At 39.6% G+C, this 13,554-nt stretch overlaps 1 protein-coding gene across 2 annotated transcripts in view; it reads left to right on the top strand.

Moving 5' to 3' along the window:
• gak (cyclin G associated kinase) overlaps positions 1–13,554 on the top strand; it is a 155,030-nt gene that overhangs the window by 127,637 nt on the left and 13,839 nt on the right. The window contains exons 20-22 of one of the 2 annotated variants that reach the window (XM_051928074.1): positions 3,787–3,945; positions 5,557–6,042; positions 6,639–6,812. In XM_051928074.1, the coding sequence (XP_051784034.1) occupies positions 3,787–3,945; positions 5,557–6,042; positions 6,639–6,812 (819 nt within the window). The remainder of the gene's footprint in view (positions 1–3,786; positions 3,946–5,556; positions 6,043–6,638; positions 6,813–13,554) is intronic. The other variant, XM_051928075.1, reaches the window with a different exon arrangement.

Here is a 13,554-nt window from a genome sequence, read left to right on the forward strand (position 1 = left end):
TAAACGTGTTTAGTCACGACCTATGTAGGTTGTTGTTTGCTGTTATCATCAAGTTTGAGGAATGTTGTTTTTTCTCAAGGAGCACATTGAGGAAACGCAGTTTGAAATTGACAACCATCATTTTATGCTCATGTCTTTAGCTGTGTCTGTCTTCCACAAACTAAGGCTGCACCATATTGCCAGACTGAATACTCTCAAATTACACAATCTGAGTAAGTCTGTAGGAGATCAGTGAGGTTGTGGAGAGCTTTAAATGTTAAGAGCAGTATTTTGTATTGTATTCTGTAGTTAACAGGGAGCCAGTGAAGTTGAGAGAGAATCGGTGTAATATGTTCAGTAGATTTAGAACAACAGGTTATTATCCTGGCAGCAGAATTTTGAAGAAGTTGTTAGCGATGGATAAGTTTTTGTGGGATGCCAGATACAATAGCATTATAGTAATCTATATGTGAGGTGACTCGGGCATTAAACAATACTTCAGTACTGTGATGCCTAAGAACAGGGCGAAGTCTAGAAATGTTTCGAAGATAGAAGAAGGCAGTCCCTGAAATGTTACTTATATGGGAGGAATTATTTAATAATAATAATTATAATTATTAGTGTATAAATGGATATAAATAGTTTAATTTATTTAAACAATTCACCAAAATCTGTTTTATGTAAACGATACTGTTTTAAACGTTATTGTTTTTTCATTAGAAAACCCGGTTTCCATGTCTACCTGTATTAGTTTAAATGGCACTTTTGACACTCGCAATAAGGCTGACGCTCTGCCGTATCGTGTCGACTGGGAAACACAGTGAACGCGGCATCTATCTATATATGTCTATGTATTTAAACTTTAGGTAGTGGTGACTACTGACAGTGCCAGCGGTCAGTGTTCTCCACTCCACAGTGCCACCAGTGCTCCACTCCACAATGCCAGCAGTCCGTGTTCTCCACTCCAAAGTGCCAGCAGCTACTCCACTACACAGTGCCAGTAGTATTCCACTCCACAGTACCAGCAGCTACTCCACTACACAGTACCAACAGTCAGTGTGCCTCAACAGTGCCAGCAGTCAGTGTGCTCTAATCCACTGTGCCAGCACTCAGTGTGGCAGCTGTCAGTGTGGCTTATTTGAATCACATTAAGGTAATTCAGTGTTAAAAGTAAGTTCAATTATGATTCCTAACAGCAAACGACGTCTAGCTAACAACACACCCATAGAAAAACAAAAACGAGACCGCATGGATAAAAACAATGAACAAAGGCACGTACAACACGCTTCTCAAACGCCAGAACCAAAGGAGTCACGGCTCCAAAAACAAACAGCTTTTGTACAAATATATTTGTTTCATTAAATGAAAACTTTCCCAGGATGCGCCCACCCCTCCATGATTTTTCATCTCAACAAAGATCGGAGGGAACAGAAAGTAATTGCCATTCTTGGATTTGTGATTCTTTAGAGAATCGGGGGTTTATTGGTGTTAGAATAGTTGTGAGGTAATCAGTTATATAAAGTACAGGGTGCGCACAAAGTCCGTATACCCCTATCTTTGGGAGGATTTTGAAAGCTAAAGGTTACCTCTTAGGAATCCAAAACATATGTATGGATCCCTCCATGATCTCTGCATAGCCGAATGCGCCGCCAGGTTCTCCTGCTCATGTTCTGCAACATTTGCGGGGTGACTTTCTGGAACGCTGCATGAACCGCATGTTTCAGTTCATCGTTCGATGAATAACGGCGCTTCTGCATGTCTTTTTTGATAAACCCCCAGAGTGCATTATCTGGAGTTGTGAGATCAGGGCTTCTCGGAGGCCACAGAAGAGGAGCGGGATTGTTGTTTGATCCTTGTCCGATCCAACGATTCCTAAAAACCATCGCTGAGGTGATCATGCACGGTGATTGCGAAATGGGCATGTGCCCCATCTTGTTGAAACCAAACACTGTCAAGGACGCCCTGGTTTCTCAGTTGCGGGATGTGCCAGCCATTCAGCATTTCCAGATAACTGATTTGGTTAACAGAACCATCAAAAAACATCAGGGCCAAACAAATGCTGTGCTGTCATTCCGGCCCAGATCATCACGTGTGGTGGGCTATGCTGAATTTCTTCAAAGAAATGTGGATTTTCTTTTCCCCAGAAAAACACGTTTTGATTGCGGGAGCTGCGGTAAATCGCGCACTCGTCAGAGAACATAACCTTTTCCTTCTCAGCATTTGTTGGAAATTGGTGCAGCATCAGATCACAAGCTTCCTCACTTGTGTCACCCATCGCTTCGTCTTGGAACAACCGCAACATTGTTGCGATTTCTTGAGCGGCAGCAGGTTGCAGCACCAGATGGGATGTCAACACACCTCGAAATACCGGGAAGACTTGGGCTGATGTCCACAGGAACCAAATTGTCATGGTTATTCCTGTAAATGTTCCTAAAGATAGGGGTATACGGACTTTGTGCGCACCCTGTATATGGCAGGAATCAAACATAGTTGGTATTTTAGCATATCACAAGACATACTTATGTACCTACCTACATTTGTGCAAAGTGGCAATTTATACACTTTAGGTAGCCTAATATGCACATGTTTGGGACTTGGAAAAAAACTCGGAATAAAACAATAATGGCAAAAAAAAAACTCCAGTGAAAGATTTCAGTTCTTAACTATTTTAAACCAAAACTAGCACAGGTTGTAGAAGGACAAAATCCTGCCAAACAAACATGTTAGAAATTTTGGAACAGATACTTGGCTAAGTATAGCAAAGTAAGACATATAATAAAGTTCACTTAACCTTTAAAAAGCATCTGCTACAGTTCTAGACCAAAGATTAATCATCCAGCTAAGTGCTATTGGCAATACCAGTTGCATAGAAAATAGGAGTATGAATTTGTTATTGAGAACGTGATAAGTAAAAAAAAAATGTTCCATATAGGTTCGAGATTATCCTTGGAATTCTTTAGGAAGACATACTATTACTACTACATCTTCTAATTAATATTGATTACAAAGTTTCAGGTTTAGGAAGTAAACTTGTGAAATTTATTGGCAATGTCAAAATTAGACAATATTAAGCAAAAACAATTTTGAAAGACCTGAACAGTCTTTGAAACTCTAAAACAAAGTTCAGTTTAAAGTACCCAGTTGCATACTGTAAAATAAATGTTACTTATAAATGCAAAAGAAGCAACACAAATGTAACTATGATAATGAGAATTAATGTCTTTTGTTATATTATAAAATATTTTGAATGCAAATCAAGGAATGCTATACTTAGGGAACACTCTTTACCATTTTTAATAAAGCCTATGGTATTGTGTGCCCTTATGGTCAAAACAACAATGCAGCATGAAATTTTTGCAGGGAAATAAACATAACCTTGAATGAAATGAGCACTCTAGTCCTGACTGGTTAAGGGAACTGAATGTTTACATTAGTTTTCCTCCACGTCAAAAATGACACTTTACCTGGCAGTGGATTGGCATCTTGTCCTAGGCTGTTTCTTGTACCCAGTGCTGCAAGAGAAGCATCGATACTCCATGACCCTAAACTGAATTAAATGTGTTGGGAAATGTTATGTTATGATAACACATGGATAGTAAAAGTTGGTGAAGATTCCTGATGACTTTTAAAAAATAAGTAGAGTAAAGATGTGGGGCCCTGTTAGCTCCTGGCTAAACAAATACGTTTGATAAGCTAAATGGTAGTCTTTCATTTGCAAAATTTTAATCGACTTAATTCAAAAGGATTACAGCTGCAGTCAGTAAAAGAAAAAAAGTTAATTTTTACAAATTGTTTTGTTCAACACAGGTAAACCAGAACTCCCCAGGCAACCAGGTTCAACTGCCTTCTATGATGCAGAAACACCTCGGTCTGAGACCCATCAAGATAGTTCCAATACAGATCCAGAATCACCACAAAGTACAGATACTAATGCAAATAGTTTTTTCCAGACATTAGACTGGGATGGTAAGTCATTGTTATACAGAATTTTCTTTTGCAGCTTATTTAAAGTATGTTGTACAGTGAAACATTAGAAAAATGTTGTTTACTTTAATAATTAAATATTCAGTCACATGAAAAACCTAAAACTTAGGGAAAACAGAAAAGATAATATTTAATATATGAACACATTTTTTATGTTGTCTGGAGCATGTTGTGTATTAATCAGTACATTCTTTGGCATAGGACTACACTGTTGCATCACAAATAAGAAACAAGAGATTATCTGTTGTCCATTGTGTAGGTTCTCATCTTGCTTAAGTGAATTTTCAGAAATGCTTTATGTGTTGGTTACAGATGTTCCAAGCAAGTAAAGAAAATGGGAAAAAAAAAAATTACATAACATCATGAACATGCAACATTTTCTTTTTAGAATATGTTTTATTGAGCTTATATATCACATTACAATAAGTGGACCAAAGTTCAGTCAAGTGTACAATGAGCCAAATGTTTTAAACATTGATGTTTAAAATTAAGTTACATTAAGTTATGGAGTTCAGATCCAAGGTTTCACTTGGCCATTCCAGAATCCCCTCTAATTCTTTTTTTTTTCAGCTATTCCTTAGAGGATTTACTAATATATTTAGGGTAATTTTCTTCTTGCAAGGTCCACTTTCAGTTGAGCTATGGTTTCTTATAGATGGTACTTGTGTTCCCTCTAGCACAATGAAGAATTCAAGGTGGTGAGCTGCCCAGGCTCTGAGGTAGCTAAGCAACCCCAAGCTATAACATTTCCAGCACCATACTTTTACAGTTGATATCAGGTCCTTCTGGTCACATGCTGTCTTTGGATTTTGTCAAATATGTATTTTGGTGCTATGCCAAAATAACTCTTATCTTTGCCTCATCTTTCCAGAGCACATTGTTCCAGACATCCTGTAGATCTAAATTGTGAAGCCTCTTTCTAATGGTAGACTCGTGCACTTTCACATCAACAGAGGCAAGAGTTACCTGTAGGATCTGTGATGAAATTCTAGGGTTCTTGGAGACAAGTTTTTTTTTTTTTTTTAAAAAGCATTTCATGAGGTGTGCTTACTTTTTCACATGACTGTATTTGATGACTCGTACTGTACAGCCTTAATATGACTCATGTAGCATTGCAAACATTATGTCATTTTGTTTGTGCATGTTTTTCCAGCATCCTATGATCTCCATTTCATTTAGAATCCTAGATAATCTGTAGTTATAATGGTTGAGCATCATCAAGATTGAAATATAAAAATGAATAGAAAGAGCTAGATAGATTCAAAGATAGAAAAAGAGACAGTCAAGCAATCTGTCAATCGATCCACTGTAGGTGGTCAGTCATTTCAAAATTCACCCAACTATAATAACTAAATTATGATAGGTTAATTGTTATCAGGTTGATGGCTCAATGTATGTTGTCTGAGAAAGTTAAGGTTATTTCCCAAATTGTTTCTTATATAACAGCTTGTAGAATTCTAATGTGACACAGTGTGTGTAAAATTTTGTTTGAAAATGTACACATTTGTTGAATCTGTTACAATCTGTTTAATCTTGGTTTTTAATATTCAATACTTACAGACAAAATGTTTGGGTTTTTTTTTTGCGATACAGATGGAAGAGAAAAAGATGTTATATCAGATGGAGATTTTATAAAAGAAACTGACTTGGAAGATCAAGATGATAATAGCAATCCTTCTAATCACGATTTTTCCCCTTTGCATGGAGAGGAGACTGATTTGGAATGTGAACCAGATGTAACTAGCCAGCAACAGAATACTGAGCCACTTTTTGATGTAGATTTTACAGAACTTACTAAGGAATCCAAGGCAGAAGAAAGTGTGGACCTATTGGGACTCAATACAGAGACCCAGCCAGTGGAGGCACATATACAGGGAGGAATGAAGACCTCCTCTAGTAATGCTGATCTTCTTAATGATTTGTTTGCCCCTTCTGGAACTGCCATACCACAGACCCTAGGAGGAAGTACTGAAAACCTTATTGGAGGAACTGAGGAACCGAATTTCTTTTTTATCACACCAGGGACAGGCAGCCTGGGACAGGGAACAATACAGTCAAATACAGCTGCGTCTGCTAATGGTAGGCCATTAGATTGATATATGACTTGGCATATTTTATATTCTAAATAATTTCATGTTAAAGTTAAAATGTTACAAATTGTGTGTCAAGTGTTCTTCTCTTTTTTGCTCCTGATGATTTCAAAATATTGTGCAACTTTTCTTGATAAATCCCTTTTCCTCATACATTTTTAAGCTATGAGTCTTTGCCAGTCTAGCACTGACAAAAACAATTATAAATTAAATGTGCTTTGTATTTATTATAACATTAATAATCCATAGCAATATTTTTCGGTGACCTAAAGGCGTAGCTCACATGTCATTTACAAACAATACCCTGACCTCATTGAATAACTGGATTTCTATAGTTTAAATGCACATTCATTCATTTTAGAGAATGTTAATAAAGTTGCCATAATAATTAGTAAAAGTATAATCTTACCATATTCTCTGTGACAAAAAATAAGAACAGTAGCTCATTTAGCCTGAAAACAGTGGATAATTATTTTCACAAAATCTGCTTATGATAATGAAAGGCACTATGTAAATAAAATATTATTATTAGTGGAAAAATATTTGATGTTAATATCTTCTCTCTTTTGTTTTATATATTTCAAGTAGCTGGTGACCCATTTGACCCTTTTGGCATTGAATCATCTTCTGTAGCTGGACATCAGTCTGATTCTAATCTTTTTGGAGATTTGCTAAACCCAAGTGGCACCTCCAGCTCCTTTCAGCCCTCAAATCCTCTTGTTCCACCTCCGTCATCCAGCTCAGAATTCTTCAATCTAAGTAAGCCCATCATTTTCTTTTTTGGACTGAAGTAATGTGTTTCCTTCTCTTTGAAGGAAGGGTTTCCAAAATAGTTTTAGACTTATATGTTTGTAATAATACAGCAGTATAGTTTAAATAATTCAAAACCATTGGGAGCTTTATAAAGACTTAGTGAGTTCAATAACTTTGTGACATTTAATGTATAAAGATCCAAGTTGAAAGCTTATTAGCGTAACTGTCATGGAGGTCTGTGAAACTCTGCCTTGCTATGTGGAAGTACATGTAAAAATAAGAAGATCTGGATGTAAATGCATGGCTCATATATTGGTGTAGCAGCACAAAACATAGGTTTATCCTTTTATGGTATAAGGGTTTTTGGCATCAATCATAGACAGCTCTGCATCACTGGAATGTGCTGAATCTCAATAATCCAATGGTAATTAACCTTTCACTGTATGTGGCTCGATGTATGTTAGATCTTTGATAAAAGCAGATTCATTCAGCAATGATACACTATGTATGCAAATTGCATAAATTACTAATGGAACGCAGAAGGCAATATGGATTTATTTGAAAGAAGATATGCTTGGGTATGTAAAAACACCATTATTGCTTTTGAGTAACATAAATGACTACTGGGACATAGAGTTACCTTCAGGACTAAGCGGGTAAGATACTGACTGACTGACTGAGAGTTATCTGCAGTTAAGAGTGTGAAAATATCTCTCTTTCACAAAGATTTATACAGACTTATTATTAAAAGTACTAGCTTCTGAAATTCTGGGTATGGTGTGCAGATGGGTATAGAAGTGGCTTAAATAAAAAAAAAGATAGATTATGGAGCAAGGATCCTTTTTTAAGTTTAGAACAGTCAAAATAGATTAATGCAGGATTGTGGTTATTCTTTGCTGTTTCAAATTTATACAACTATTTAATCCAAATGCATTAAACAAGTTTATTAAATGTGCTGATTTCACTGCAAGAGACCCGGGCTATTGTTCATAACTGATTGGAGGCAACTGTGAATTTTAGAGATAAATCAGTGTAGTGTTACAAGTTTTATGGGCCTGGTGGTTAACTCCCATAAGTTTATATCCCCATCCTTACCTATGGTCACCAGTTCTGGGCATTAACTAAGGGAATGACAGAATGAGTACAAGTGGTTGAAATGAGATTCTTAGGCAGGGTTGTCTCAGTGATGGGGTCAACAGCGCAGCAATAAGCAAGAATCCTACAACAAGCTCCTAGCTTCTCCAGAGAGAAGAGCATCTATTAAGGTATTTCAGCCAGGTAATTAGAATGCCCCTTGGAGTTGTAATGGTAATGACCCTCTGGGAAAATTCACAGAGGCATACCCAAGACATGATGGAGGTATTATATTTTTCAGATATCCTGGGAACATCTGGGAATTTTCATTGACCAGTTCAGAAAACTTGGCTTGGGATAGGTTGACCAGATCAGGATGTTGCCAAAACAGCCCTCACCCAGAAAATTGTCAGATCCTGTGTATTTTCACAATGGGGGCATTAGTGTAAAAAGTATATTGCATGAAGTTAAATTGGAATTGTACTTGTGTCATTGCCAGCCAGTGTAATATATTGATTAAAACACTGGTAGCTAAGCTGTGTATTGTCTTCAAAGGTGTACAAGTCAAAAGAAAATTTTGCTAAAGCTGAATAATGTACTTGTAAAGTCAGGTGTGTGATGACAGCACTAGCAGAAATTTAGAAAGAGCTGTTAATGTTTTTTTTTTTTTCAAAGCTTATAGAATACAAGGTATAGGAAAATACTTAAAGAGTTTATTCATTTCAATAAACCTGATGAATGATAAAAACAATAGAATATGGGCACAAGTAAAGCCAATGAAAGTTTTTAGATTAAAGAAAAAATTGTCAGTGGGAAGATGTAGTTAAGACAAAATGTTTCACAAATCTTAAAGTTCTGTATGTAAGTAAATATTATTTACTAGCCAACCCGCGGCGTAGCATACGCCGCATAATTATGTATTGATGGGTGACCACTTCCTGAATGACATAGTTGTCAGTATTTGTAGTCACAGTTGAGAAACACTTTTTTAATGTCTTTTAAGCACAGGGGAAACAATGAACATGTGAAACATCCGTAATGTAATAAGCCACCAAGAAAAGTAAAATTGCAACAATGGTATCTACAAAAGTGAAAACAAATTCGAGCCACGTGTATTTTTTAACTGCCTTGTGGGTCTGTAGTAGTGTTGCTGCTTTGCGGTAAGGAGACTCTGGAAGATTGTGTGTTCGCGTCCCGGTTCCTTCCTGTGTGGATAGTGCTTTGAATGCTGAGAACACCGCTATATCAATGTAACGAAGTATTATTATTCCTATGTGTCCAGTGCACTCTGTCGCGCGCGCGTCTGCCTGTATGTATGTATGTATGTGTGTGTGTGTTACACGCTCTCACTCTCTCGCTGCACGTGGTCCTGTAGGCAAATGCCGCAAAAATAATATATTGATAGCTGAACACTTCCGGAAAGATACAGTTGTCTAAAAGGAGAGAAAAAAATGAACATTTGCAAAATCCGTAATGGTGCTTTCAGTAAGTACAATGCACACGCGTTTAATTTGTGCGCCAGTTTTTGCCAGCCGACCGCCGTTGCACGGTCATTCAGCGATTCAGTTCCGAGACAAACATGCCTCTTCTTACCTGGTCCTCCCCCGTCCACCTTCGTTCTCTAAGCTTACACACCCCCTGGTCATGTGCCCGCTTGCAAGAGCAACTCACGGAGACCCGCCCACCAACATTAAGACCGTGGCGTAGTGGAGAAACACTTTTTAATGTGTTTTAAGCACAGGGGAAACAATGTACATGTGAAACATCCATAATGTAATAAGCTAACATGCTATGCTATGCTATGCACAGAAGTGAAAACAAATTCAAGCCTGGTGTATTTTTTAACTGTCTTGTGGGGCTGTAGTAGTGTTGCTGGTTTGCAGTAAGGAGACTCTGGAAGATTGTGTGTTCGCTTCCCGGTTCCTTCCTGTGTGGATAGCGCTTTGAATACTGAGAACACCGGTATATCAATGTAACGAAGTATTATTATTCCTATGTGTCCAGCGCGCTCGCGTGCCAGTATGTGTGTGTGTGTGTCACACGCTCTCTCTCTCTCTCTCTCTCTCTCTCTCGCTCGGTCGCTGCACGTGGTCCTGCAGGCAAACGCCGCAAAAATAATATATTGATTGCTGAACACTTCCGGAAAGACACAGTTGTCTAAAAGGAGGGAAAAAAATGAACATCTGCAAAATCCGTAACGCTGCTTTCAGTAAGTACAATGCACACGCGTTTAATTTGTCGGCCAGTTTTTGCCAGCCGACCGTCGTCGCACGGTCGTTCAGCGATTCAGTTTTGCGACAAACATGCGTCTTCTTACCTGGTCCTCCCCCCTCCACCCTCGTTCTCTAAGCTTACACACCCCCTGGTCATGTGCCCGCTCGCAAGGGCAACTCACGGAGCCCCGGCCACCAACTTTAAGACCATTGGATGAAGCAGGTGAGACGCTAATGAAACAGAGGCACAGGGCTTATTGATTTTTAAAGACTGCTTCCTTCATTGTGTTTTGAGAGGGAAACATACAATTGTCCGTGACTTACAATTGGAGGACCGCCGACGCTAATGAAACAGAGGCACAGGGCGTATTGGTTTTTAAAGACTGCTTACTTCATTGTGTTTTAACCTCAGTTGTAAAGGATTGTTTTAAGGATCCCATGGGATACCCCTCGCAAACCGTTTTACACGCTGCATATGGCGATTCACCTCCGCGAGAAACATGCCTCTATGAACAGTGAATGTGGCTCGGAGGTGCATGTGGCCTCTACGACAGACGAATATAAATGACGCCGTTTTTTTCTGTGTCGTCGAGTCCGAGTTGGTGGCCGTGGCTCTGTGAGTTGTTGTCGCATCCAATGGTCTTAGAATTGGTGGGCGTGGCTCCTTCCTGCGTGCGCTAATGGGTGTCTTACTTGTCGGCAGCTTAGTGAATCCACGCCCCTCCCGGCGTGCTTTCCATGGTTGGCTACTTGTCTTCTGGCTTAGTGAATTATATATATATAGATTATTACTTAGCCATATAGTTGTGAACATTCTTATATCAGCTTGACATTGTTTTGGACATGTCTTTTCACATCAGAACACTTATTATGTTCTTGTATTAAATCACTTTTTTTAATAATTATCAATTTAAGTGTAAAAATATTTTCTGTACAGTAGTAATGATCCTCACTTGTTGGATGCTCTATTATTTCTAAATGCAAGAATAGAAGATATGAATCAATTAATAATGGGAGAAGGGAATAGTCTAAAATTCATTCTAAAAATGTGTTTTCTCTTATATTTAATTTAGTGGTTGTGTCCAGTTCTCCCTGGGAATGATTTCTTTCATGATCGTGGCATGTTACATAACCTGAATCTATAAAGATATACAATAAAAGGTGATACCCCTTCCTAGTGATATGGAAGTAAGAAATCACGCAAAACAAGTAACCTAGCGTTGTTTAATGTCGGCTTACGCTGCATAAAAGATAAGGGAAGCAAATGACAAAACTCAGTTCGGAGTGGGGGCCCAAGGTATAGAGTCCATCAACATCGTTGGTGCAGTGGAAGGATTTTTATGATCAGATGACGATATCTCCCATCTGTCCATTGGCTTCAAATGTGTGCTGGGCAATGTTTCAAGGATTTATACTCTTTCTTCACGTGCAGGGCCTCCCTTAGGTGAACATGCACTTCCAAACAAGGCAGTGCTTAAACAAGGATACAGTTCCATTCTGACTTAAACAGATACAAATAGTACACCCCTGTGCTTAATCTGGCTGTGTCAGCTGTGCATGTGAGTAGAAAAAAGCAGATTTATAAGATATATTTGCACAGAGCACAGTGACATATTAAACGTATGCTTATTACAATGGTGATTGCAACAAATATTTTTTTTGCACTGGATTGGCTAATTAGTTTTCAGAATACCCATAAAAAAGATGTTGAAGTGCTTTGCAGTCAAGTTTTTCAGTTGCATCTATATTGTTTGTTTTGCACAAGATTGCATAAAATTTGCGTTACATTGTATGTACGTATGTATTTTGTTCTGCTTAAGTTGCTGCTTTTCTGTTATTCACATTTTTACTTTCAAGGGCAGCTGTTTTATTGGTTTAAAAATACTTGTGTCCATGATATATACTTTTACATTCAAGTCAAGTCAAGTTGGGGAGCATGCACTGGTAAAGCGCATTGTTGCACCCACCACACAACGAAACAGCTTAGGATCCTGGTTGGCAACCCCCCAGACAGACGTGCAGTCCATTCCCACCCTCCGGAAATGACCCTCTATCTGCCGCAGCCAGGCGTTATGTGGGCGACCCTTTGGCCTGGTCCAGCCACTCGGGTCCCCAACAATGAGAATCTTACGAGCTGGATCACCCTCGGGGAAATGCGCCACATGGTCGTAGTGCCGTAACTGACGCTCCCTCACAATGCAGGTAATGTGCCTCATTCAGGACTCCATGAGCAACCGCTCATTTCGACACAAAGTCAAACCAGCGGTACCCAAGGATTTTCCGGAGAGACACAGTACCAAAGGAGTCCAGTCTTCGTCTCAGTTCACTGGTTAGCATCCATGTCTCGCAACCATATAGCAAGACAGGAAGCACCAGGACTCTAAAGACTTTGTCCTTTTGCATAGATATCGGGAGCACCACACACCCCTTTCCAGCAACCTCATGACCCCCCCAAGCTCTCCCAATCCGTCTACTGACTTCATAGGAAGAGTCACCAAAGACATGAATGTCACTGCCAAGGTAAATAAACCTCTCGACAAGGTCAACACTCTCTCCGCAAACAGACATACTGCTGATGGCTGTGCCCAAGAGGTCATTAACGGCCTGGATCTTGGTTTTTATCAAGGACACTCGCAAGCCCAGACACTCGGACTCCTCGCTTAGTCTCTCGAGCGCCCCAATCGGAGCCATTGACTCCGAGAAGATCACAGCATTGTTAGCAATGTCAAGATCCGTGAATCTTTCTTCATCAACAGATGCCCCACAGTCGCTGGACCCCACGACCTTGCCCAACACCCAGTCCATACAAGCATTGAACAGAGTAGGAGCAAGAACACACCCATGATGAACCCCAGAATCAACTGGGAAAAACACAGAGGTTCTGCCTCCACTCTGCACAGCACTCACAGTACCAGTGTACAGGCCGGCCATGATATCCAGCAACCTCGAGGGGATCCCGCGAACCCTCAGGATGTCCCACAGGGCAGCTCGATCAACTGAGTCGAACGCTTTACAAAAATCGACAAAGGCTGCAAAGAAACTCTGCCGATATTCGCATTTGTGCTCCATGAGAACCCTCAGTGCCAGGATGCAGTCAATGGTAGACTTCTTAGGCATAAAACCAGACTGTTCCAGTCGCTGGTAGGCAAGCAAGTGATCACAGATCCTATTGAGGATGACCCTAGCAAGGACCTTACCTGGCACTGAGAGCAGTGTTATCCCTTTGTAGTTGCTACAATTCAGGCGATCACCCTTCCCTTTCCAGATAGGGACGACAAGTCTCATTTTCCAGTCAATTGGGATGATGCCAGTCTCCCAAATGGAAACAAAGATTACTTGCAATGCCAGGACGACAGCCTTACCACCAGCCTGGAGAAGTTCACTCCGGATACCACAGATCCTGGTAGCCTTTCCTCCCCACAGCTGGTTCTCCACCTGTGCAATCTACGTGAGATTGGGTG

Source organism: Erpetoichthys calabaricus, chromosome 5, assembly GCF_900747795.2.
Source record: "Erpetoichthys calabaricus chromosome 5, fErpCal1.3, whole genome shotgun sequence".
In the NCBI taxonomy this organism is placed as follows: Eukaryota; Metazoa; Chordata; class Cladistia; order Polypteriformes; family Polypteridae; genus Erpetoichthys; species Erpetoichthys calabaricus.